Here is a 26,740-nt window from a genome sequence, read left to right as displayed (position 1 = left end):
TCTTCTTTTCACTTTTATTCCTAACCTGTATAATTTTCATGTTTCTTGTGAGGGGGGGAGAATGTTATGTTGTATTTCCTTACTGTACAGTGTTTTGCTTTAAGGCTCGTGTTAGAGCGTGCCTCTAAAATGTTTGTAGCATCATTCATGTTCTGAGAGTATTAGTCAGTTGAAGCCTGGCTACATCTCTCTACGGTTGTGCTTCCTGGCACCACCTGTTCTTCTACAACTTTACTCCAATAAAGGAACATCGCCTGCAGTCTCTACTTTTCATGTTCCTGTCCTGTGAACATCATATATTCGAGCTGTCAAATTTTCGTCATAAAGGGAACCTTTAGCCAGTCCTGATGTTCAGTCATCTTGTCCACCATGACTCCTCGGATTAGCAGACTGAATTCGGTATTTTGGGAATCCCTCCTTGAACACCCCACCGTTCCCAGGACGACAGCCTTGCTTGTTCCCGATGTTTGTTCTTAAAGACCCTCCCTAAAACAATTTGACAGTGAGCTGTCGTGCCCTTTGGCCGAAGCACTCACTGTAAGGATAAGGGCTAGCAATGAAACCTGCAATAATTCCTCCGCTCCTGGGGAGGCAGCATTTTCGCGATGCTACTGTAATTCTGTTAGCCCGCATCTGCATGCATTCTTTACCGTTTTGCAGTTACTGCCAGGCCACGCCTTACACTACTTTCTGGGGGAGCCGGGATAGAGGCGGTGTCATGGCGGCCAGCGGCAGCATTACCCATTCTGATTCCTCCGAATTTCTTGTGCAGGAACCCCAGCACACCTCAGGGATACAGGTCGTACTGACGCGACAGGCTGAGACCAGAGCCCCTTTTTGCCCGCATGGTTAGTGCCGTATTCTCTTCTCCTTCCGTGTCTTCCCCCATTCTTGGAAAGCTTTTACGACCCGGTGAATATTTGGCCAGCATGAACTATTGATCATTTTGTCCACCTTCTCTAGTCTTAGTTTGTACACCTAATATGGCCGCCATCCTAACGTGATTTGTTGCGCAGTTCCTTTGGTTTACGCAGTCTAGTCTATCACACCTGTAAATGTTTTTTTGGAAGGGGCTAGTTACACGTGGTAATTGTGTGTTATGGTATCTTTGTAAACATTTGCCAACTGTCTTGAATTCTTTATGTCCGGCCAGATAGCTGTTGTGAGACCTCTTGTGATCGTAATAGGATATAGAGAAACTCGCATTTGTACCGCGCATTTAGTCTTCCTATTTATGGCAATTTGATTGGGTTCCAGGTATATCAGACTGCTTAGTAAATAGTTCATTTTAGTGTCTGGTCAGAGCTACCAAGATTTCAGTTCAAATATGTGTTACATTTCCTTGTTTCGGTGTGCTTTGGTGGGACAATATAATACATTCTGTGTGACACTACGAGAAGATAGTCTCTAAAGGAATAGAGCGAACCAGTTATATGAATGAAATAAGGTAAATATCCGACTTACGTCCTTTATACAGTATACTGCTTTAGCAATGTCTCTCGAACACCCCAGAATGGAAAGTATTATTAGCTAAAGAGCCTAACTAGACCCAGGAGCGAGTCACTCAAAACATGGAACTACTTGCCAGTTATGTCACAGGCATGCCACGTTCACATCACTACTACAGATGCGAAATCGCTTTCACACTGAAATACACACCAACATACATATGGATACGCCTTTATAATTTCGCTTAGTGGAATCTGTTCTGTTAAGTTTTGCATTTTTTGCTAATTAGGAGCTGCAAACATCCATTTTATTTTCAGCGAAAGTTTTGAGTAGCACAAATCAAGTGAACCAAATAGACAACTCCCAGAATGCATTATGTTGTTAACGGACAACCCCCGCCTAGGTTGTGCATTTTACAGTGACACCATCAGTGGATTCATTATTAATAGCTGCAATGGTATGTTCCTGGCAGAGCATAGCGCTCGGCAGAGGCAAAACAAATAATAATTCCACGTTTCAAAAAGGCCTGCTGGAGGGGGAGTGGGGGTAGGAGTTTCTTCTGCCGTGCTGCAAAGGCTTGGAACCCCCTTCCCCTTCACCTCAGAAGTGCAACTGATCTCCTCTCTTCCAGAAGGGGGCTGAAAACATGGCTCTTTCCCTGATTCGGCATCTTTTTTCAGTAATGAACAGGCAGCTTCCAGCGCCAGGACACCTTTGGGGAGCAGTGCGCTTTACAAGCCTCATTAACATAACATCATTAACATAACAGTTCAAGTTCAAGTTCAAGAATTTGTATAGCGCACTACTCACCCAGAGGGTCTCAAGGCGCTTGGGGAGGGGGTTCATTATTTATCGAATAGCCAGGTCTTAAGTTCTTTTCTGAAGGAGATGTGGTTCTGAGTGAGGCGGAGGTGAGTGGGGAGTGAGTTCCAGGTCTTGGCCCCTAAGTAGGAGAAGGATCTACCTCCCATGGTGGACCTTTGGATACGCGGGACTGCGGCGAGGCCTTGATTGGAGGGTCTTAGTTGGCGGTTGGGTGTATAGAAGGATAGTCGAGTGTTGAGGCATTCGGGTCCTAGTTTGTAGAGGGCCTTGTGTGCGTGGGTGAGGAGACGGAATGTTATTCTCTTGTTGACGGGAGGCCAGTGGAGGTCTTTTAGGTGGCCGGTAATGTGATCTTGGCGAGGAATGTCCAAAATGAGTCTCGCCGATGCGTTTTGGATGCGTTGGAGTTTTTTCTGTAGTTTGGCTGTAATTCCGGCGTAGAGGGTGTTTCCGTAGTCTAGTCGACTCGTAACCAGTGCGTGGGTGACAGTCTTTCTTGTCTCGGTGGGGATCCAGTGGAAGATTTTTTTGAGCATACGAAGTACGTTGAAGCCGGAGGATGAGACGGCGTTGACTTGTCTGGTCAAACAGAGGGAGGAGTCTAGGATGAAGCCTAGGTTACGTGCGTGGTCTGTGGGTGTGGGTGCGGAGCCCAGATCCGAAGGCCACCATGAGTCGTCCCAAGCAGAGGGGGATGATCCTAGGATGAGCACTTCCGTTTTGTCTGAGTTGAGTTTTAGGCGGCTGTTTTTCATCCATATGGCTACTTCTTTCATGCCTTCGTGAAGGTTGGTTTTGGCGGTGTTGGGGTCTTTGGTGAGGGAGAGGATCAGCTGGGTGTCGTCAGCGTAGGAGATGATGTTGAGGTTGTGTTGGCGCGCGATGGAAGCGAGTGGACTCATGTAAACGTTGAAGAGGGTGGGACTAAGTGATGATCCTTGTGGTACACCGCAGATGACGTCGGTGGCCTCTGATTTTAATGGGGGGAGGCGGACTCTCTGTGTTCTTCCGGCGAGGAACGAGATGATCCAGTCCAAGGCTTTACCTTTTATGCCGATGTTGCTGAGGCGTTGTATGAGGGTGCTGTGACAGACAGGGTCGAAGGCGGCGGAGAGGTCGAGTAGAATGAGGGCCACTGTTTCTCCGTTGTCCAGTAGTGTTCGGATGTCGTCTGTTGCTGCGATGAGGGCGGTTTCGGTGCTGTGTTTGGCTCGAAAGCCGGATTGTGATGGATCGAGGGAGTTGTTGGATTCCAGGAAGGTGGCGAGTTGGCTATTGACGGCTTTCTCAATGACTTTGGCCGGGAATGGGAGGAGGGATATGGGGCGGTAGTTTTTGAGTTCAGCGGGGTCTGCTGTGGGTTTCTTCAGGAGGGTGCTGACTTCGGCATGTTTCCAACTTTCTGGGAAGGTAGCAGAGTTGAAGGAGCAGTTGATGACATCACGGAGATGGGGTGCGATGATGGAGTCTGCTTTGTTGTAGATGTGGTGGGGACATGGGTCGGTTGGCGAGCCAGAGTGGATGGAATTCATTAGGCGGAATGTGTCTTCAGTGGTGATTGGGTTCCAGGCGTTGAGGTAGTTGGAGGGTGGTTTATGTTCTGAGGGCGGTGAAGAGGATTGTTCGTTGGAACTGTTTTCGAAGCTGTTATGTATGTCAGCAATTTTGTTGTAGAAGAAGGAGGATAACGAGTCGCATAGGTCTTGGGAGGGAGTGATGTCGTTTGAGGCTGCGGTGGGGTTGGTGAATTCCTTGACGATGTTGAATAATTCCTTGCTGTTATGGGCGTTGTTGTCGAGTCGATTCTTGAATACTGATTTCTTGGCGGATCGAATCAGCTGGTGGTGTTTGCGGGTGGCTGACTTGAAGGTGGTCATGTTGTCGGTGGTTGGGTTTTTTCTCCATGTTTTCTCGAGAGTACGGCATAGCTTCTTGGATTTCTTGAGGTCATCGCTGATCCAGGGGGCCTTTTTGCTGTCCTGTTTGGTGTGATGGTTTTTCACGGGTGCTAATTCGTCAGCGCTGTGAGTGATCCATTGTTTGAATTTGATGGCAGCTTGGTTTGGGTCCGATGAGAGGGCGGGTGGGTTTTGGTTGAGCGATGTGAGGAGTTGGTCGGTGGTGATTTTTTTCCATTTTCTCCGGGGGATAGGTTGTGGGGGGTTGTGGATCGAGGTGGTTTTGTAGCTGAAGTGAACACAACAGTGGTCCGTCCAGTGGAGAGCTGTGGTGTGATCGAAGGAGATGTGTTTGCTGGAGGTGAAGATTGGGTCGAGCGTATGTCCGGCTACATGGGTGGGGGTGTCAACAAGTTGTTTGAGGCCGAGATTGGCCAGGTTGTCAAGAAGGGTGGTAGTGTTGCTGTTGTTTTTCTTTTCCAGGTGGAAGTTGAGGTCTCCTAGTAGAATGTAGTTCTCGGAGGCGAGGGCATGTGGACTGATGAAATCAATGATGTGTTCGCTGAATTGTTTACGGGTTCCTGGTGGTCTGTAGATGATGGTGCCTCTAAGTGTGGTTCTGGGGTCGGTGTGGATTTGGAAATGGAGGTGTTCAGCGTAAGCGAGATTATCGTCGGAGCTGGTCGTGATTTTGATGCTGTTCTTATGGACTATGGCGATGCCTCCTCCTGAATGGACTGTGCGGTCTTTCTGGACGATCTTGTAATTGTCAGGGATGGCAATGGCGATGTCGGGTGTTGACGATGTGTTCATCCAGGTTTCAGTAAGGAAGGCGACATCCGGTGAAGCAGTGTCGAGTAGGTCCCAGAGTTCAGTGGCGTGTCTGTGGACCGAGCGGGTGTTCAGCAGGATGCACTTCAGGTGGTTAGAGTCGGAGCTGTGTTTGGAGTTAGTGGATTTGGTGTGGGTCTTGATGCAGGCGAACTTGCAGGAGTGGCAGGTGAAGGGACCGTGGGTACGTCCTGGGGCAGCCTCGTAGCATTGTGGTGTGCGTCCGGGGTTAAGGGCTAGGAGGGTGGCGGTGTCATACGTTATATAAAAATCAAATGAGGGAGGTAGAGCTGGTCGTTGGATTCATGCTCCACAGGAATAGTTACATAAACAAAGTGAATCCAACAGGGGAGAGGGACAAGAGTGATCAAAAGTGATTGAAGCACTCAGAGTTTTGAAAAATACCCCTCACACACCAAAAGGCCCCTTGGTGTCATGCTTCATCATCGGGGTCTTCGCACCCCTCTACCGGGATGCGGCGTGCTGCGACCTACGACTACGCGGGAGCACTTGCAGTGTTGACTATGTGTGGTGTCCAGTGTGTGGGGTATATTTAGAGTGAGTGGGGGGTGTGTAGTGAGAAAAATTATTTAAAAAGTACCTGGCACTAGAGTGTGAAAGACAAATTTATTCTGGACTCTGGCTGGTACTGTTAAAAGAAGTGCAGATTGAGGTCTAAGTTGTATAATGAACAAGACCTCTGGTGTGCGTTGTTGTCGACATGTTTCGGAGACAAGCTCCTTCCTCAGGACGGGGGTACAACCTCCCCTCCCTACTCACGTCTTGTTAAAAAAATGTGTATTTACAGAAAAGTGAAATATTAAATTTAATATTAGGCTAAGTGTGCCTACAGCGGTCTGCTACAAGCACAATGACCTGTAGAAAGACAAAAATCACAACTAATGGTTACCCATGTAGCGGGTAGTTCAAACAGGTGCAGTCACCAGGAACCATACCATATGCTTATTTTATAAGCTTTGTAAAAACGGACTCACAACACATACAACATTTAACACATAAAGTACTAGGGTGTACTGTAAGAGGTATTCCTACTTGTGAAGCTTTCTTGTAGGCTTCATGAGCATAGTCAGGACGCCGGGGTGTTGCTTCAATGGCTATCTGTGGTGGATAATAATGTAGCTGTAATCTTTCAGTCTGTCACACTTACGTTTGTGGACGATTATCATAGGTCGTATGTTCTGTATCATACTCACAAGCACAGGACTCGTTGGTCACCGTCTTACCCCGCACGCTGCTCCGCTGATGTGGAGTTAGGATGTGGTTCTGAGTATTTATACCTTTTCATCCTGATTGGTGCAGGTAAGGGTGTGTTAATTAGGGGTGTTACCTGCCACTGATTGTATGTCCATGTATGGAGCATCCGCTTCCTGACCATACAGGGCTCACGTGTATGTTTCGGCCTGCGCCGGCCTGGGGTTAGTGTCTGCATCAGAGATCCAGTATAGACGGCGCATGTGCAGTCGTGTTACTGCATGTGTACATGCCTGAAGGTAGTGAGTGTTTCACGCGCATGCGTGGTGTCCATGATTCACTCCTTGTTTTTAATCAGAACTGTTGGTCCTTTATGCTGATAATTGACTCCAGGGTACATCATCATTAAGTCCGTTCAGATGGGTCCCCAATCTGAACACCCAACGTTGTTCCTTCTGGAAGAGGCCGGTCTCTGAGGGTAGTTGTTCTATGACCGTCCATTTCAAATCATTGACACAGTGTTGTTGGGTCAGAAAATGCGTTGCCATTTTGGTAGTGCTCTTTTTGCACCTCACATTGCTTTTATGTTCATTTATACGTGTTTTTATGGCTCTCGTGGTCATTCCCACATACTCCAGGTTGCATGGGCATTTGATCATGTAAATGACGTTTTTCGAGTTGCAATTTGAGAATCTCCTTTGTTCCCATGTTGTGCCATTCCGAAAATTAAGTCTCGTACTTTTTTCAGTCAGGTGGCAGCTGCTGCAATTGCCGCAAGGGAAATGGCCCTGGATGCCAATCGTAGGTTGAAGGGCTGTTGTAGTTGGTTTTGGTCTTGTGTGTACCAGTATGTCTCTAAGGTTACGTCCCCTACGATGTGCAAACATGGGTTTCTCAAAGGTCAATTCGCCACAAGTTAGTATTCGCCAATGTTTGTTTACAATCTTAGATACATCATTTGACAAGGTGTTGAATGTTGTCACACAGATTGGCCGTTTATTCTCTGTAGGTTCCTTTGTTCTCTCCTCGAGTAAAGCCTCTCTGTTATTGTTTTTTGCCCTTTTCATCGCTTTGTTGATGATTTTTTCGGGGTATTCTCGTTGTTTGAGTTTCTTTTTCAGATCGTCTGCTTGTTGTCTGAATTCGGAAATATCTGTGCAGTTGCGCCTAAGGCGTAAAAACTGTCCATATGGCAGATTTTCTCGGAGATGTCTCGGGTGAAAGCTGTCGAATCTCGACAGGCAATTCCGGGAAGTAGGTTTGAAGTGAGTGGTGGTCTTCAGCACTCCTGATTCCGCATAAATGTTCAAATCCAGGAAGACCAATGTCTCGTTGGAAACTGTGCTTGTGAATTTTAGAAAAGTATTTTGGTTATTTAGCCATTCCAGAAAGCTCGCCGCTGACTGTGGATCACCTTCCCAGATGACTAGGATGTCATCTATGTACCTCCTCCAGCATTTTATGTTGGCCCTATATGGATTTTGATCATGGAGGATCTTGTTGGTCTCGAGATGGTGCACATAGAGACCGGCTAGGCTCGGAGCAAAAGTGCTTCCCATGCTAGTCCCATGGCATTGTTGGTACAGCGTTGTTTTGTATTGGAAAAAGTTTCTTTGTAAGGCCAGTGAAATGCATTCCATAACTAACCCTCGTGGTGTTTGGTATTTCCAAGGTGTCGAAAACAGGACTTCCTCTATGATAATCAATGTTTCGTCATGAGGAAGGCTGGTATATAGGCTTTCCACATCAAGGGACATCAGAAGTTGTGTTTGTGGATCAAAGGTTGTCTCTTGTAACAGTTGTAGGACCGCCTTTGTGTCCTTCAGGTAAGTATTTGTGGCTTGTACTAGAGGGCGTAAAAAGGCATCCGCGAATTTTGATAGTGGTTCTAGTATAGAGCCAATACCCAATACTATCGGTCTGCCTGGGGGTTTGGTTAGGTTCTTATGTATTTTTGGAATACAATAAAAGTATGGGATGCGTGGCTTTTTCTGCTCAAGGAATTCTCCTTCCTTCTTACTTAGCCAATCGTGTGTTAGGCCTTCCTCAATCATACCTCCGATCCGTGTCCTGAGGTTTTCAGTTGGGTCTTCATGTAGGACCATGTAATTGCGTCTGTCTGATAGGAGTCTCAGGCATTCATTGTCATAGTCCTCCGTTGTTTGTAGCACAATCGCTCCCCCTTTGTCTGCCGGTTTGATCACCAGGCTTTTGTCCTCGGACAGGGTTTTCAAGGCAATTTGTTCCTCCTTGGTCGTGTTGTGAAAAGTCCGTGTGGTGGACTTGTTCAGTTGGTTAACCTCTGTCATAATGGCTTTCTCAAACGTTAATACTTCGAGGGGAAGTGTTGAGTCCGGAGGTGTGAAGGTTGATTTAGGTTTAAGACCGGTATCTGTTGTTGGGGCTTGTGGTGGTTTGTCGTGGAAGAAAGCCTGTAGTTTTAACTTCCGTATAAACTCTTGTATCTCCACGTTTATCTTGAAGATGTCCGGTCTCTGCGTTGGTACGAAACCCAAACCTTTGTTAAGTACCTGTTGTTCTGTTGTCGTTAGTGGCTTTGAAGTCAGATTGACCACTAGGTCCCTCTCTGGTTGCTGGTTGAAGCTTGATTGGGTAGGGAGCCCGTCATGCTCCTGGTCTGTCGTGGGTTCTCTTGGCCTTTGTCTTCCCAAGTTACATTGTTGCCTTTCCGGTTCTTTCCACGGTTCCCAGGGCGGGACCCTAAAAAAGGCTGTGGACCGAAGAAACCCCCATTGAAGTCTGGATTCCATTGTGGGTATCCTTGGACATTCGGTGGGTGGTTAAACTGAAATGGTTGGAAAGGTGCTTGTCCCATGTACTGTGGATATTGGGGTTGGTATCCTCTCCACCCTCGTTGTCTTGGGAACTGTTGCCTTCTCTGCCTCCAACCACCTCTATTCTGACGGTTTCCTTTTCCCCCACTGGAATTTGAGCTATTGGAGCTGGTGTCTGACCCATCACTATCAGTATCATTGCTTCTGTTCGTGGCTACATAGTCAGCCCTAGTGTAAGGGTATGCTCCTTCTGGGGTGAATTTATCTTTATCTTTACTCAATTTGGTGAGTTTGCTTTGTTTCAGGCTAAATTCAAATTCCGTCATTTGTTGATTAAGTTCGTCTAATCTGGCTTTTAAATCCTCGGTTGATATATATGTTTTTAGTTTGACTTCAATCTTTTCAATTTCGATCTTCAGTTCTTGAGTAATTCTGGTTGCCGTTTTTATAATTAGGACCAACCAGTCCCTGGTGCAGTGCCATGAGATCAATGACCACTCCTTCTTGAACTGCATGTCTGTCTGGAAGATGAAAGGTTCGTTTTTTACAATCAAACCAGGGGGGCCCATTTTGTTCCTCAGATACCCCGTCATTAACAGACCATGTAGGGCTGCTTTGATCTGGTTACGTCTTAGTTTTACCAATTCATTCCAGTCGTTCATGCTCGGTCCAGTTTCGGGGTTACTGAGTCCTTACCTTTGGCGAGGAGGAAATCGATAGAATCCTGGCAGGTCCAAATCCCTTTGAGGGACTCAGTAACCCCGAAACTGGACCGAGCATGAACGACTGGAATGAATTGGTAAAACTAAGACGTAACCAGATCAAAGCAGCCCTACATGGTCTGTTAATGACGGGGTATCTGAGGAACAAAATGGGCCCCCCTGGTTTGATTGTAAAAAACGAACCTTTCATCTTCCAGACAGACATGCAGTTCAAGAAGGAGTGGTCATTGATCTCATGGCACTGCACCAGGGACTGGTTGGTCCTAATTATAAAAACGGCAACCAGAATTACTCAAGAACTGAAGATCGAAATTGAAAAGATTGAAGTCAAACTAAAAACATATATATCAACCGAGGATTTAAAAGCCAGATTAGACGAACTTAATCAACAAATGACGGAATTTGAATTTAGCCTGAAACAAAGCAAACTCAACAAATTGAGTAAAGATAAAGATAAATTCACCCCAGAAGGAGCATACCCTTACACTAGGGCTGACTATGTAGCCACGAACAGAAGCAATGATACTGATAGTGATGGGTCAGACACCAGCTCCAATAGCTCAAATTCCAGTGGGGGAAAAGGAAACCGTCAGAATAGAGGTGGTTGGAGGCAGAGAAGGCAACAGTTCCCAAGACAACGAGGGTGGAGAGGATACCAACCCCAATATCCACAGTACATGGGACAAGCACCTTTCCAACCATTTCAGTTTAACCACCCACCGAATGTCCAAGGATACCCACAATGGAATCCAGACTTCAATGGGGGTTTCTTCGGTCCACAGCCTTTTTTAGGGTCCCGCCCTGGGAACCGTGGAAAGAACCGGAAAGGCAACAATGTAACTTGGGAAGACAAAGGCCAAGAGAACCCACGACAGACCAGGAGCATGACGGGCTCCCTACCCAATCAAGCTTCAACCAGCAACCAGAGAGGGACCTAGTGGTCAATCTGACTTCAAAGCCACTAACGACAACAGAACGACAGGTACTTAACAAAGGTTTGGGTTTCGTACCAACGCAGAGACCGGACATCTTCAAGATAAACGTGGAGATACAAGAGTTTATACAGAAGTTAAAACTACAGGCTTTCTTCCACGACAAACCACCACAAGCCCCAACAACAGATACCGGTCTTAAACCTAAATCAACCTTCACACCTCCGGACTCAACACTTCCCCTCGAAGTATTAACGTTTGAGAAAGCCATTATGACAGAGGTTAACCAACTGAACAAGTCCACCACACGGACTTTTCACAACACGACCAAGGAGGAACAAATTGCCTTGAAAACCCTGTCCGAGGACAAAAGCCTGGTGATCAAACCGGCAGACAAAGGGGGAGCGATTGTGCTACAAACAACGGAGGACTATGACAATGAATGCCTGAGACTCCTATCAGACAGACGCAATTACATGGTCCTACATGAAGACCCAACTGAAAACCTCAGGACACGGATCGGAGGTATGATTGAGGAAGGCCTAACACACGATTGGCTAAGTAAGAAGGAAGGAGAATTCCTTGAGCAGAAAAAGCCACGCATCCCATACTTTTATTGTATTCCAAAAATACATAAGAACCTAACCAAACCCCCAGGCAGACCGATAGTATCGGGTATTGGCTCTATACTTGAACCACTATCAAAATTCGCGGATGCCTTTTTACGCCCTCTAGTACAAGCCACAAATACTTACCTGAAGGACACAAAGGCGGTCCTACAACTGTTACAAGAGACAACCTTTGATCCACAAACACAACTTCTGATGTCCCTTGATGTGGAAAGCCTATATACCAGCCTTCCTCATGACGAAACATTGATTATCATAGAGGAAGTCCTGTTTTCGACACCTTGGAAATACCAAACACCACGAGGGTTAGTTATGGAATGCATTTCACTGGCCTTACAAAGAAACTTTTTCCAATACAAAACAACGCTGTACCAACAATGCCATGGGACTAGCATGGGAAGCACTTTTGCTCCGAGCCTAGCCGGTCTCTATGTGCACCATCTCGAGACCAACAAGATCCTCCATGATCAAAATCCATATAGGGCCAACATAAAATGCTGGAGGAGGTACATAGATGACATCCTAGTCATCTGGGAAGGTGATCCACAGTCAGCGGCGAGCTTTCTGGAATGGCTAAATAACCAAAATACTTTTCTAAAATTCACAAGCACAGTTTCCAACGAGACATTGGTCTTCCTGGATTTGAACATTTATGCGGAATCAGGAGTGCTGAAGACCACCACTCACTTCAAACCTACTTCCCGGAATTGCCTGTTGAGATTCGACAGCTTTCACCCGAGACATCTCCGAGAAAATCTGCCATATGGACAGTTTTTACGCCTTAGACGCAACTGCACAGATATTTCCGAATTCAGACAACAAGCAGACGATCTGAAAAAGAAACTCAAACAACGAGAATACCCCGAAAAAATCATCAACAAAGCGATGAAAAGGGCAAAAAACAATAACAGAGAGGCTTTACTCGAGGAGAGAACAAAGGAATCTACAGAGAATAAACGGCCAATCTGTGTGACAACATTCAACACCTTGTCAAATGATGTATCTAAGATTGTAAACAAACATTGGCGAATACTAACTTGTGGCGAATTGACCTTTGAGAAACCCATGTTTGCACATCGTAGGGGACGTAACCTTAGAGACATACTGGTACACACAAGACCAAAACCAACTACAACAGCCCTTCAACCTACGATTGGCATCCAGGGCCATTTCCCTTGCGGCAATTGCAGCAGCTGCCACCTGACTGAAAAAAGTACGAGACTTAATTTTCGGAATGGCACAACATGGGAACAAAGGAGATTCTCAAATTGCAACTCGAAAAACGTCATTTACATGATCAAATGCCCATGCAACCTGGAGTATGTGGGAATGACCACGAGAGCCATAAAAACACGTATAAATGAACATAAAAGCAATGTGAGGTGCAAAAAGAGCACTACCAAAATGGCAACGCATTTTCTGACCCAACAACACTGTGTCAATGATTTGAAATGGACGGTCATAGAACAACTACCCTCAGAGACCGGCCTCTTCCAGAAGGAACAACGTTGGGTGTTCAGATTGGGGACCCATCTGAACGGACTTAATGATGATGTACCCTGGAGTCAATTATCATTATAAAGGACCAACAGTTCTGATTAAAAACAAGGAGTGAATCATGGACACCACGCATGCGCGTGAAACACTCACTACCTTCAGGCATGTACACATGCAGTAACACGACTGCACATGCGCCGTCTATACTGGATCTCTGATGCAGACACTAACCCCAGGCCGGCGCAGGCCGAAACATACACGTGAGCCCTGTATGGTCAGGAAGCGGATGCTCCATACATGGACATACAATCAGTGGCAGGTAACACCCCTAATTAACACACCCTTACCTGCACCAATCAGGATGAAAAGGTATAAATACTCAGAACCACATCCTAACTCCACATCAGCGGAGCAGCGTGCGGGGTAAGACGGTGACCAACGAGTCCTATGCTTGTGAGTATGATACAGAACATACGACCTATGATAATCGTCCACAAACGTAAGTGTGACAGACTGAAAGATTACAGCTACATTATTATCCACCACAGATAGCCATTGAAGCAACACCCCGGCGTCCTGACTATGCTCATGAAGCCTACAAGAAAGCTTCACAAGTAGGAATACCTCTTACAGTACACCCTAGTACTTTATGTGTTAAATGTTGTATGTGTTGTGAGTCCGTTTTTACAAAGCTTATAAAATAAGCATATGGTATGGTTCCTGGTGACTGCACCTGTTTGAACTACCCGCTACATGGGTAACCATTAGTTGTGATTTTTGTCTTTCTACAGGTCATTGTGCTTGTAGCAGACCGCTGTAGGCACACTTAGCCTAATATTAAATTTAATATTTCACTTTTCTGTAAATACACATTTTTTTAACAAGACGTGAGTAGGGAGGGGAGGTTGTGCCCCCGTCCTGAGGAAGGAGCTTGTCTCCGAAACATGTCGACAACAACGCACACCAGAGGTCTTGTTCATTATACAACTTAGACCTCAATCTGCACTTCTTTTAACAGTACCAGCCAGAGTCCAGAATAAATTTTTCTTTCACACTCTAGTGCCAGGTACTTTTTAAATAATTTTTCTCACTACACACCCCCCACTCACTCTAAATATACCCCACACACTGGACACCACACATAGTCAACACTGCAAGTGCTCCCGCGTAGTCGTAGGTCGCAGCACGCCGTATCCCGGTAGAGGGGTGCGAAGACCCCGATGATGAAGCATGACACCAAGGGGCCTTTTGGTGTGTGAGGGGTGTCATACGTTATGCAGGAGGAGTGCGGTTTGCGGGGGACAGGGGGTCTGGCGCTGGGCGCGGTCCAGGCGCGGACTGGCGTACCTTTGGCGCACCTTCGGCGTGCATGGGGCGCGACCGCTGCGCGTGAACGCTGCGCGCGTAGACATCTGTCATAAGTGGATAGTGGAAGGGGAGGGGCGTGGGCGGGTCAGCCGGTAGGCGGGAGCGGGGCGGAGATGTGGTCAGGGAGGCACAATAACAACACCAAAATGGCCGCAGGCCGAGAAACGAAACCGCAATTGGGGTATTATCAATAATGCGATGTCTAAGCAAGTGGCAGTGGTGCAGTCGAGCACTATGGTAACAACAGGCAGCACAGCGCAATACAAACAATTATAAAAGCGCACTTTGGAACCCTAGCGCTGCGATGTACTTATGCTCAGCAAGGCAGGCAATCTAGCGATGATAACAATCTGGGCAAGCAGTCTAGCTTTGAAGCGCTACGATACCGGGTGTCCAATGGTAGTGTATCGTAGAAGCGCTAAGGAACCAGGCGTGCTGTAGGGCAGGGAGCTGTGAGAGGAGCGGCATGAATGACCTCGCAAAGATGTAAAACCCATAATTTTCTGATTATGGATTGTTCTTGACAGCATGGGTTCAAACTAGTGAGCTAGTTTATGATAAATTAAATATGATAACATTTAATCTCAAACATGCTACTATCACACCAAATCTCACTTAAGTAACTGGAATTACAGCAAATCTACTTGAAATAGAGAGCCGGACTATGAGAAGAAAGAATGCATAGAGGGATAAACGTGTGTTGCTCTTTATGTAATGGTACGGTTCCTCAAGGAATCAGCAATAAACCTCCATCTATAAAAAATGTAGTAAAAATCAATTTCCTTGGTCGGGCATGTTATCAAAGCACAGCTCCCATATAACCCAGTGTCATATGTGACAGCAGCAAATCCTGACTGTTTATGTAAACATCCCCTTGCCTTCTGGGACATGTAGGTTTCGTTTCCCCATTTAAATGCATGGGCTTCTCAGGCGCAGTGTGCTAGTAATGTTCGATGACAAGACAAATTTTGTCAAGGGGTCATACGTGTAGCCGCAGAAAGCATGGAAATGTTATTACAGTTTTGGTATAAAGGAATTAGATTGTGCTTTTAACTTGGAACGCTTTATGTAAGAGCTACTCTTCACAAACTATACAGGCAATATGATATTCTCACGTAGTATGGAACAAAGAAAAGTGGCACAGTATTGACAGCAATTGTTGGACATGGAGATTGCATTTTAATTGCCCTAGGGGTAAAAAGAAATGAACACACCACATTTGAAAACAGCAGAGATCTCCGTGTCTTTGTAGAGTACAAATTCTGCATGTTCTAATTCTGTCTCGTGCTGTGGGGTAGATGTTTCACAAGAAACCACTATGCTTGAATTTGAACAGTGTTAGCAATGTGAGGCAGAAAAAATTATAATACACTATAATGTGATTATGTTTTTAGGCTTGTGTGTCACATAGACAACACAACATAAGGTTGTGCGGTATGGAAGGTTGGTGTCCATACAATGCAGTCAAGTGTGCTCAGTTATGGTATCTAGGAGGAAGCAAATTATTGTTGAATATTGGCCCTTAAAGGCAGTGAAGTGTGATAGATTAGAGTGCAATGATGAATGCTCCATATAATGCAGTGCAGTTTAGTGAATTGGTGTTCCCAAGATGCAGTGCAGAGTGGTAGCTTTAATGGATCTAAGATGCCATAGCACCAACCGAGTGGAGTATGAGAGGTTAATTTCCATAGGATGACGTGCATAATTTAGTACTGTGGTGTTGTGACTTATTGACTTTAGGATGCAGTGCAGTGGGTTGAGAACCTGATGATCTAGTTCACTGTACCAGGTTGGCGCAGGGAATAAAACATTGCACACAGTGACATTAAAACACATTTTTTTCCTGTACAATCTGCACACAGTTTAGATGCACAAAAAGCATATTCTGGGGCGTGGCTTGGACGGCAATGTGGACGGTCGTCTGAGTTCACTCGCTCCGCATCCCTGAGGCAAACTAAGGCCATAACTACCCGCCAAACAAGTTTGTGCAATCCCAGTGAACCAGTTTCATGTAGGGGAAGAGCAAGGCTACTAGCGAGTCGAGGAATTGCCAGACAGAATCGGTGCAATACGAAGATATCGGACCCCGATATCTCCCGGGACCCAGCGAAGGTGCAGACCCCCAAAATGGCGCCCAGCGAGTAAGTGGAGGAGAAGCCAGTGCAGCCAAACGGAGAAGTCGCGGAAGAAGGGAACACCCCCTGCGAGCTCCCAGGCACAGCGACCAGCGTGTGCGGAGCGGAGCGGCTGAAGGGCATAAAGAGGACAGGCGCGACAGCGGGAAACAAGCGGAGGGGTCCGCAGGGAGAGTCGACAGGCAGTGAAGCGGCTGGCAGTGGCTAACGGCGGCGGTTTCTGACACTTACCGGACACCCATAACAACGAAGAACGGTAACAAAAACGAAACTGAAACCACCACCGCTCATGGGGGCCGCCATCACCGGAAGCGGAGCAGGGTGCAAACAACAAACGCCGGAAGTGGTGTACGCCTAGTAAGACGCGCCCGCAGCAAACACCGCGACCGTGATCAGAGGCAATACCCGAGGGTGGCGGCTGGCATAGAGGAGCTGAGGCACGAAGGCTCGAAGGCGAGGCAGACACAAAGGGAGCGCACAAGTGCGGAATAGCGGCAAGAACGCAAGAAGAAACGCACGAGAGCGCAAATGACGCGACCGTGATCCCCCCTCCGGCAGGTGCGCAGGAAGGCAAAGGGGAACAGAAGAGGCCAACAAGCACCTCTCTGCACCCACCAACAGCGAGGGGGAAAGCGGAGGCAAGGCGGAAGCGCACAGCCACACATCACATGCGCGCAAGAGGCAATGCGCTAACTAGCTCAATCCAGAGCCCTCAAAGTTTTTGCGAATAAGGACCGCTAAGGGGGCCCGTCACCTGCAAGCAGTAGGTGTCCAATAAGGACAACAAGGATACCAAAGGGGTCAAAGGACAACACCCAGCGCAACACACGCCGCACGCCCTCTCAAAGCTTCGCAAAGCGGACGTCACAGAAGCCGCGAACGAGACAAAGCACACGCTGGCAGGTCCCAAAGCCAAGACCAGAACAAGGCACATTTGAGAGCCAAGCAGATACAGATCTCAAGGATCTTATGCCTTAACATCAAAAGCATCTCTAGCAAGCACCCCAGCAGCGGCCCAAAAGGGAGGGCGCCTAGGCAACATTCTGTCGCGAAGAGGCATCGGAACTATGGCAAGCAATGAGGGGAAAACGGTAGGAGACCAAAAGAAGCCCAAAATAGACAACCAAGGATCCCCAATGAAAACCAAAGGCGAAACAGCAACCCTAGAGACCTTCCTAATGAGAATCAACGAGGGGAATGAGGTGGCGAAGGAAGCAAAACTAAAAGTGGAGAACATGCAACTTGAGCTGGCGGCAATAAGAGCTGATCTCCACAAAACCAACATAAGAATGGAAGCAGCAGAAGGTCGAATCAGCTCTGTGGAGGATGCAACTAAGGAGAATACTAAGGCCATAGCAGAATGTCAGAAGGCCACGACAGCTAGCCGAGCAAGACGACAGGGCCAGGAGAGGCAACATAAGGATCCTGGGCGTGCCGGAGGGGGCTGAGGATAAAGCAGGCTCGTGTGCAGCCATGCTTGAGGAGATGATCCCCAAACTCACAGGCATCAACTTCGAAAGGCGGTTCGAGGTGCAAAAGGCCTACAGGGTGCCGGCGGGGAAACCAACGACGGGCAAAGGACCAAGACCAATAATATACAACCCTCTGAGAGCGAGCCAAACTGACGCCATTTTTGCTTTTGCGAGGAAAAATCAGAACCTGACATGGGCAGGCTCCAAGATCGTGCTGACCCAAGATTACTCAAAGCCAACGGTCGAGACCAGGAAGGGGTTTCTAGCCCTCAGAGAAACCCTGCGGAAAAGAGGCGCCAGCTTCACCTTCGTTGGCCCGGCCCGTTTCAAGGTCACGGACAAATGGAGAACAATGGTGTTTGAAAGCCCAGGAGACTTGAGACGGTACCTGCAGGGACCACCGGCCGAGGAGATGGAGGAAACAAAAAGCCCCGGAGCAGCGAAAAGAAGCTCTTCTCCCGACGTGACCGGACAATCGGAGTAAGGTGCACCACAAGCAACAGGACAACATGTCTACCTCAAACAACCAAGTGACATATGAAAATGAGCCTTGACCACCAGGAGAAAAAACTAGCCTCACATGCCTGAAAATCTACCTCAGCTCAGACAAACGAGCAGGTTGGCGGAGTGCAGAACTCGGAAGCAAAGCCATGCTTACGGGTTACGAGCTCGTTCAAACCTACCTCAGCACCGTGAAGGACTGCGAAAGAAAAGTCTGAAACAAACTGGAACAATTGACCTAGCGAGAACGACTGAGACCGACTGTGCCTTTTCCACTTTCAAGGCTCTACCAAATAAAGAACACAAACGTTACCTCAGGGACGATGCGGTGCAAAGGAACTTTGTCGTCGCACACCCACTCAGCAAGTAAGGGAGGGAGGGGGGTGGGAGGGGAGGGGAGTGGAGGGCAGGGGAGGCAGGGGAGGGAGGGGGGAGCGGGGAGCACATACATGGGGTTACTTTCTTTCACTATCTCTTCTACTACTCTTTCTCTACAACTTCCAAACCTACATCTAGGAGCAACAAGCGCAGGCATAAGCACAGGCAGCCACAAATAACCCAAGGACCAGAAAGAGGGGGCTACAGCAATCCACACAGAGCAAGGCCACACAGACCGCAAAATGCAAAGCTACACAAATGACACACAACAACCAGACAAACCTCTCAACTGACATTAAGATAGTATCCCTGAACGTCAAAGGTCTCAATAGTCCGGTGAAAAGGAGGAAAGCGCTCGAACACCTCAGGAAGCTTAAGGGCGATATATATGTACTCCAAGAGACAAGACTAGAAGCCGAGGACATAAAGCGCCTCAGAGCCAGCTGGATAGGTGAGGTTATAGGGTCACCAGCACAGAACAAGAAAAATGGGGTGGTGACAATAACCAGCAAGAACTCCAAGCTAACAGTGGTGGACTCAAAGGCAGACACCCAGGGAAGAACTCTTGTGTCTAGCCTAAGAAGAGCGGGGGAAACAATCCACGTGGCGAACATATATGGCCCAAACACTGACGATAGACTCTTCTGGGATGGGGTGGGAGCACAACTACACACCCTACCACTAGGTGACCTTCTTGTCGTCGCTGGCGATATGAACCAGGTTCTATACCCAGCGATTGACAAGCACCCACACAGACCGAGCCAAGCGACACACAGAGGCAACATCCTGAAGAACCTGTGCTCCAAACTCAGCCTTGTGGTAAATATTTTTACCGTATCGTTTTTCCATATAATTAGTTATCAATAAAAGACAGCTCATTCAAATGAGAGGCAAAGTCCGTGGGATCTGAGTCATACGGGCTTTAATGAAGGATCCTCGAGGATCGGATATCATGTTCCATCACCACTAAGGCTCAGGAAGGGACATTCAACGTTTTATTAGCATTACACATTATATATAGTAAAACAGTACGATTGAAACCAATACAGTAGGCGTAACAGGTGACAAGAAAGAGATAAGAACATATGTGCGTAACAGGAGGCGTGTAAAAAGGCGTACACATGGGCGTGCACTGGACATGTCAGAGAAACGTCATATGAAACGTCACATGTGGGTGGATGCATAGAGAAAGTTGCAGGAGCAGCAGAAACCTATGACCTGAATGCGCGCGCAACTGAGCATGACGTGTAACTGGGGAGAACTGGGGGCTTTGACTTTAGTACTAGTGGAGGAGACTGGTGTCTGGGATGTCAGGGCAACCTGTACCTATAACATATCTGGTATCTCATGTTTGGAGGATGTAGTGTCTGAAGTAAAAGGTCTCTCGGGCAGAGGCCGTTCAATACTGAATGCTAGTGCGTGCATACGTGTCTTGGTGCAATGTACGGGGGCATGGGCCTACCATGGTAACGAATTCAGTAAATCACTTGCAAGGAGGACAGGAAGGCCGGGCCCTTTGCTCTGCAGCCGGGAATATGTTTACCTATTTCACTAGACTGGAATGTGTTTTCGAGGAGGCTGAGCAGATAACTGTAGGCAAAATACGATTTTGGCAGGCAGGCCAGACCGAGCCGGGCACCGCTTCGCTGGCAGGAATTAAGGCAGAGGTCAGGGATGCATACCAGAACGGCAGCTTTTAGAAACAGAAGAGACTTCGGAGCCTCAATTCAGGGCCTAGCTCGGCAGAGCCAGGAAAACATGGCTTCGCGTTAAAAGTGCACCATGTAAAGACGTTGGCAACATAGGTTTAGAAACCAAATTAATGTTGCTTTCTTGGAGAACTTGGTAGATAACATGTTAACGTTGGACGCAAATGCATTCGCGTCTTCATTTTCGGCCATGGAGGGAAAATGCACGGAGGTCATGCATAGACATGGGACGTTGGGGTACACGATAGGGGACATACCTGGTCATATAAAACTCGATTTACCTCATTCCCTCCTTGTCCCCTACGTTCCCTTCAGGATATATCTATGTTCATGAGACCATCTATCTGTTCATATAACATCATTTGCTTGTCTTTTCTCATTCGAGCTCGGGATCGTGGACTTGGATGGGGAATACATGATGTGGCGCATAAGCCGCAAATCGCTGGCCCACATTGTAGACAAAGACAACAACTGAATACTATAAGGAATATTATTCCTAGGAATGACAATACTTTCCATCCCCAGGCGGAAATCACACTCCAGAACCAACCGGACCACGTCCAGGTGCCTGGATTCTGGTGTATCAGGTGGGCAATCTCATGAAGCCTGGTGATGGCTTTGTATACTGACGGTGCATTATTTGGAATGAAAATGCAACAGCTAGATCCGATGACTCTACAAGCCCCGCCCCTATCGGCCAGGATGACGTCAAGGACAAGGCGATTTTGAAGAACAACAAGTCTCATAGCAGACTGCTCTTCAGTCAAGTTACCTATGGCAAAAGTAGTTTCATTCACTACTGCTTCAAGGGTTCTGGTCAATCTACGTATTAATTTACTATTCTGGATGGGACCTATGAAGAAAAAGAAACCTTTATTGAAATCTGTGTATTGCTCTAATGTAGTTTCAGTCTGATCGACAATCGGGGTCTTGATCTCCCTTCTATGTCTTACATGTACAAGATGTGGATTTCTATGATAATCAGGCGGGGCTAGGAAAACAGGTGGCAATAGGAATGCAATATAACACGTCCCATCCCAATCTAAGGGCAGACGTACATAAGCTGTCTGACCACATATAAAATAAGAATGGCGGGAAGCTTTGAAAGTAGACTTTCCTTTATCATTGAATTCGACCACAGTATTACAATCACTGTGTCCTAGATGTACTGAACCATTCTTTCTGACGCATAATTCACCTTTTATTGGCAAAACTGTAATAAACGGCAAGTCCGAATTAGTCTCAGACTGCACATTCAGGATCATGAAGTTAAGTGTAAAATTACCTAATCCATACACTTCGTTTTCTAGATCGGTCCCTGTCCTTTGGGGAAGACCTTCTTGGTCTGGAAAACATATTTTATTCATGACTGTATTCAGGTTCCCCCAAATCCAATTGCCTTGGGAAACCTTGGAATTACTATCTAGGGAAGACATTAAAGTAAACCATGCACCACACGAACCATTATGTGTGAACGGATAAGGAAAGAGGGGCAGAGCTCCCTTGTACTTCTGATAGGGAGGGAGTCGGCCACATACCCAGCAATTGGTGGCATTGCTGGTCTGGTGAGAATGATGTAACATACGGATGAATGTATTGTTGCGCATTGCTAAACAATAGGATAATTCGTGGGGAGGCAGGTCACTAAAAGTGTGCTCTACAGTGTCATTAGGGGAAGCATGTACATGAGAATCAAGGAGAAAGAAAACATGTAGCATTAAACTTATGCATATGATCGTAAGACTCAGAAGAAACATAGAAATTAATGCGATAATGCATCTGCTGTGCAAAACTTTACAGTACTGTTTTCTCTTTTCGCTACGCCTATCTCTCTGACTACTTGTGTCTATCTTATACATGTCAGAAACCTGTCTAACCGCTTCACCCGAGGGGGACTTAAACAATTAAACGCTGTCTGACTTACTAGACCTCAACTTGGAACGATACTCCTGTTGGGGAGTTTTCTCTAGCAGGGGGAGTTTAGAGTCAGTATCTAAAAGTGGGCAGTCCTTAATCGGAGTTTCTGGACACAGTCCGTGAAATTTCTTAATGTGGCTGGAGTGCAGCCATCCCTTGCGACCTTCCAGCTTGACGGCGGTCCTCGTTGACATCAACACCAACTTTGGTTGCTTCCATCTGGGTTCCAGCAGACTTTTCCTGTCGAAATTTCTCACGTAGACAAACTCGCCGGGGACGACTTCATGCGGTTTTACTTGGGTGTTGTCCGGGAAGGCAGCCGCGACCTGTGAACGACAAGATTGTAGTGCAGACATCAAGGAGGCCAAGTAATCTGTCAGCATAGTACTTTCAACATCTGTAATTCGTCTGGGCATAGGCGTACCCCACATATTCGGGGGACGACCAAAAACAATCTCATACGGAGACAATCCTGTTCTAGAATGAGCTACCATTCGCATGTAAAAGAGTGCAACTGGCAGGGCTACTATCCAATCTACACCTTTTTCTGCACAGACCTTTGCTAGGCGTGTTTTCAGGGTTTGATTATGTCTCTCGACGAGACCTGCGGCTTCAGGATGTCGGACGCAGTGGAACTTCCACTGGTAACCTAACAGGAGTGATACCTGTTTCATAAGCTCGGACGAGAATGGCTGTCCATTATCAGAGTACACGACACGGGGCAAACCATATCGTGGGAAAAACTCACGGACCAGCTGTTTGGCAGTGGTTACAGCAGTGTAATAGGGGACTGGATATGCTCCTGTCCCTCGGGAAAGAGCACATACGACTACGAGGACATACTTGAATCCTCGGCATCTGTCCATCTGGATATAATCCATCTGGAGGACTTCAAAAGGATGGTCAGGAGGATGAAATCCACCTTGTTCCACGGGAATGCCTTTGCCTGGATTGAACTGACAACAGATCATGCAAGTACGCACTTTCTGTTTCGCTGCTGCTCGTAAATGTTTGTTGAACCAAAGATTCTGTAAACTGTCTAACATGGCTTTCTCTCCTAAATGTGCTGGACTATGTGCTGTGTTAATGATGATTTGAACCATAGAGTCGGGGAGGAACCATGTGGCTCTTCCCTTCGTCATCCATCCCTGATCTGTCTGGATCCCTCCTTGTTCAGTCCATTTCTTGATTTCATCTGGGGTTGCATGTGTCTGTATGTCGAGTACATCTAGAGTGGGATCCTTAACTGTCAGGCAATGTGTCAGTGAAGGTACTTCAGTCTTTGTCACGTCAGTCGGTATGTCTGTCTGAGCTGTGAGTTTGGCTGTTCGATCTGCCAGGTCGTTACCCTGGGAAATAGTGTCGGTGACTTTGGTATGTGCTTTGCACTTCATAATGGCTATGGCTGTAGGCAAGTGTATTGCTTCTAAAAGCGCTTGAATGAGGGGACCGTGCTGAATCTTGGTACCGTGAGAAGTTAAAAAACCTCTCTCTTCCCAAAGAACGCCGAAGTCGCGAACGACTCCGAAGGCGTACTGTGAATCTGTGTATATGTTTACTTTCTTGTTCTTGGCTAGTATACAGGCTTGAGTCAGAGCAATGAGCTCTGCAGCTTGAGCAGATAGTGTGTCAATACGATGTGTTTCTATGACTTCAGTTTCAGTGGTCACTGCATATGCGGCCACTAACTCTCCTGTGCTTGTTCTCATACATGAACCATCCACGTAAAGTGTCAGGTCTGGGTCGGGCAATGCAATGTCTGTCAAGTCTTGTCGGGGCTTTGTCACTGTATTAATGACTTCTACACAGTCATGTGGTGCTGGATCAATTGTACTCGAGGGTAACAATGTGGCAGGGTTAAGTATGTTGCAGCGTCTGATTTCTATGTGTGGCTGGAACAGTGTCAGTTCATAACCTGTCAGTCGTGCTATGGTCAAGTGTTGAGTCTGGGTTCGATTCAGAAGAACTTCCACGGAGTGTGGAACCTGTACTGTCAGGGGATGTCCTAACACTATTGAGTCGCTTTGTCTGAAAGCTAGAGCTGTTGCTGGAACTGATTTTAGGCACGCAGGCAAAGCCTGGGCTACTGGATCCAATGTACTAGAAAAATAAGCACAAGGCTTGTGGTGTCCTGCTTGATCTTGTGTGAGAACAGATAATGCTGTGCCATCGCGTTCTGTGACAAAAAGTGTAAAAGGCTTGCTATAACATGGTGTCGCTAAAACAGGTGCTTGACATAAAGCTTTCTTTAACTCGTCAAAAGCTTGTGTGTGTTCCTGAGTCCAAGGGAGGACAGTCGAAGTCGCTGCCTCCTGTGTTGTCAACTGTATGAGTGGCTTGGCTAGAAATGCATACTGGGGAATCCATTGTCTGCAGTAAGAAGTGAGGCCATAAAGGCCCGTACTTCCTTTTGTGTCTTGGGCTGTGGCAGATGTGCAATTAACTGGATACGATCTGGTGTCCACTGTCTACCCCTCTTGGACAGCAAGTGTCCAAGGTATACCACTTGCTGGGCACAGAATTGTAGCTTCGAAGGGGATACCTTATGCCCCTTTTCGGCCAGAAAATACAGGACTGTCAGTGATGCGCGCTCGCAATCACATTCGGTCCGGGCGGTGATTAACAGATCATCGACATATTGCAGTAGAGCAGTGTCAGTAGGCATGTGAATACTGTCTAGTTGTCGTTTCAGAGCTTGGCTGTAAATACTAGGACTTTCCGTGAACCCTTGAGGTGCACGTGCAAATTTGAAGCTTCGGCCATTTAAACAGAACCCAAAAAGGTATTGGCTTTCGGGGTGAATGGGGACACTAAAGAAGGCGTTCTTAAGATCGATTACAGTAAAGAACGCAGCTTCGGAATCTATGGCAGTCAATAGTGACGAAATATCTGGGACTACTGGGTACTGTGGTATTATATATTTATTGAGTTCTCGAAGATCAATCACCAATCTGTAGACTGGAGGTGCATTTGGGTCAGTTCGTTTAAGAATCGGAATGATTGGAGAATTACATACATTGGAGTCGGTTTCTACGACTACTCCTTGGGCAATGAGCTCGTCAATAATTTTCAGTAAGGCTGCTACAGCCTCGGGGGGTAATTTGTATTGTCGGATTCGGGGCAGTACAACACCTTGCTTGAGTGTGACACGATAGGGAGTAATGTGCATACAACCTACATCAGTTGGACCTTGCGCCCATAAATGCTGTGGAACATTTTTTAATCTTGGATCAAAATCTCTTAACACATAATGACCCTTAAAGTCACGTAAAAATAACCTCACTCCTTCCGGAGAACAACATATTACAGCTCCTAGAGCTTTTAACGTTTTAATACCAAGCAAGTTTTCAGGACATGATTTCGTAAGTAACAAATCTGTAGTTCGGGACAATGGACCAACTGCAAGGGGAACTGGCTTTGATACTTCGTTAACAATAGGCTTTCCTGAAAATCCAAGGGAAACATTCTGTGAGCCTGAGAGGGGTGCCCCTGGAACCTCGTCATGACTAATGGTAGTTCTGCTCGCCCCTGTGTCAATCAAAAATTTTCTGTCTTTCCCTAATACCTGACTATGTACATAGGGACCATCTTGATCTACAGGAACCTCAATAAGGGGCAAGCCAACCTCCCTCTCTAGGCTGTTTCATGTATACTGCTGATAATCGGGGTAATCGGACTGTGCATACTGGTACATTTGCTGTGTGACATGTTGCGTTGCGGCAATAGGTTGGGGTTGTGGTACAGCTACTGTCTGTTGCTGTGCATTCTGTGGCGGTTGCGTATTCTGTGAAATATTCTGTGGAACGTGTTCTGGTCTAGGCGGACGCGGTCTTTCTTTCGTTTTGCCTGTAGCAATATTGTGTCTTAAAACGGCACACTCATTTATGAAGTGCCCTGGCTGTTTACAATAATTGCAATTCCCTTTAACAGGAGCTGCACAATGACTAGTCTGTGTGTTACCTCTCTTCTGACCATCTGCTGGAACGGACTGGGCAACTAGTACTTTCATTTTCGTGTCTTTCATACGTCTCTGTTCATGATCGTGTTCCTCTCTAATTCGGTTCTGGTGGTACTGTAGCATTTGTAACATTTGGGAAGGCGTATTTGCTTGCCATGTGCTTTCGACTTTCAATACTCTGTTTTTAACCTGTGGTAAGGAATTCTCGACTAATTTAGTCACAAAAAGATGTGGATATGACTCGCTACTTGTTTTCAGGCCACTATTAATAATGAAACATTTCTCAAATCTGGAATAAAAATCACTAGTGTCTTCATCTTGTTTCTGTTTGCAGGCTGAGATTGCATCCCAGTCTTCCTTTTTAACTGTCAATAATCTAGGCAACACTTGAACTAATAATCCTGGTAATGCTTTAGTTTTGGTCCCGAGACCTGTACCTGGAATACGTGTATTTTCTTCGTCCTCTAATTCAGTCCAGACAATCTTTTTATCTCCCACCTCCCATTCTTTCT

General features: G+C 46.7%; 1 protein-coding gene across 1 annotated transcript in view; it reads left to right on the top strand.

The window, feature by feature from the left end:
• The first annotated feature begins 704 nt into the window (after positions 1–704).
• ZCCHC4 (zinc finger CCHC-type containing 4) overlaps positions 705–26,740 on the top strand; it is a 399,939-nt gene continuing 373,903 nt past the window's right edge. Inside the window, exon 1 of the mRNA XM_086964013.1 lies at positions 705–848. Coding sequence (XP_086820139.1) covers positions 719–848 — 130 coding nt within the window. The 5' untranslated portion in view covers positions 705–718. The remainder of the gene's footprint in view (positions 849–26,740) is intronic.

Source organism: Lissotriton vulgaris, chromosome 3_2 (genome assembly GCF_964263255.1).
Source record: "Lissotriton vulgaris chromosome 3_2, aLisVul1.2, whole genome shotgun sequence".
NCBI classification, from domain to species: Eukaryota; Metazoa; Chordata; class Amphibia; order Caudata; family Salamandridae; genus Lissotriton; species Lissotriton vulgaris.
Note: the sequence above shows the minus strand (reverse complement) of the source record. Positions and strands in the feature narration are given on the sequence as shown.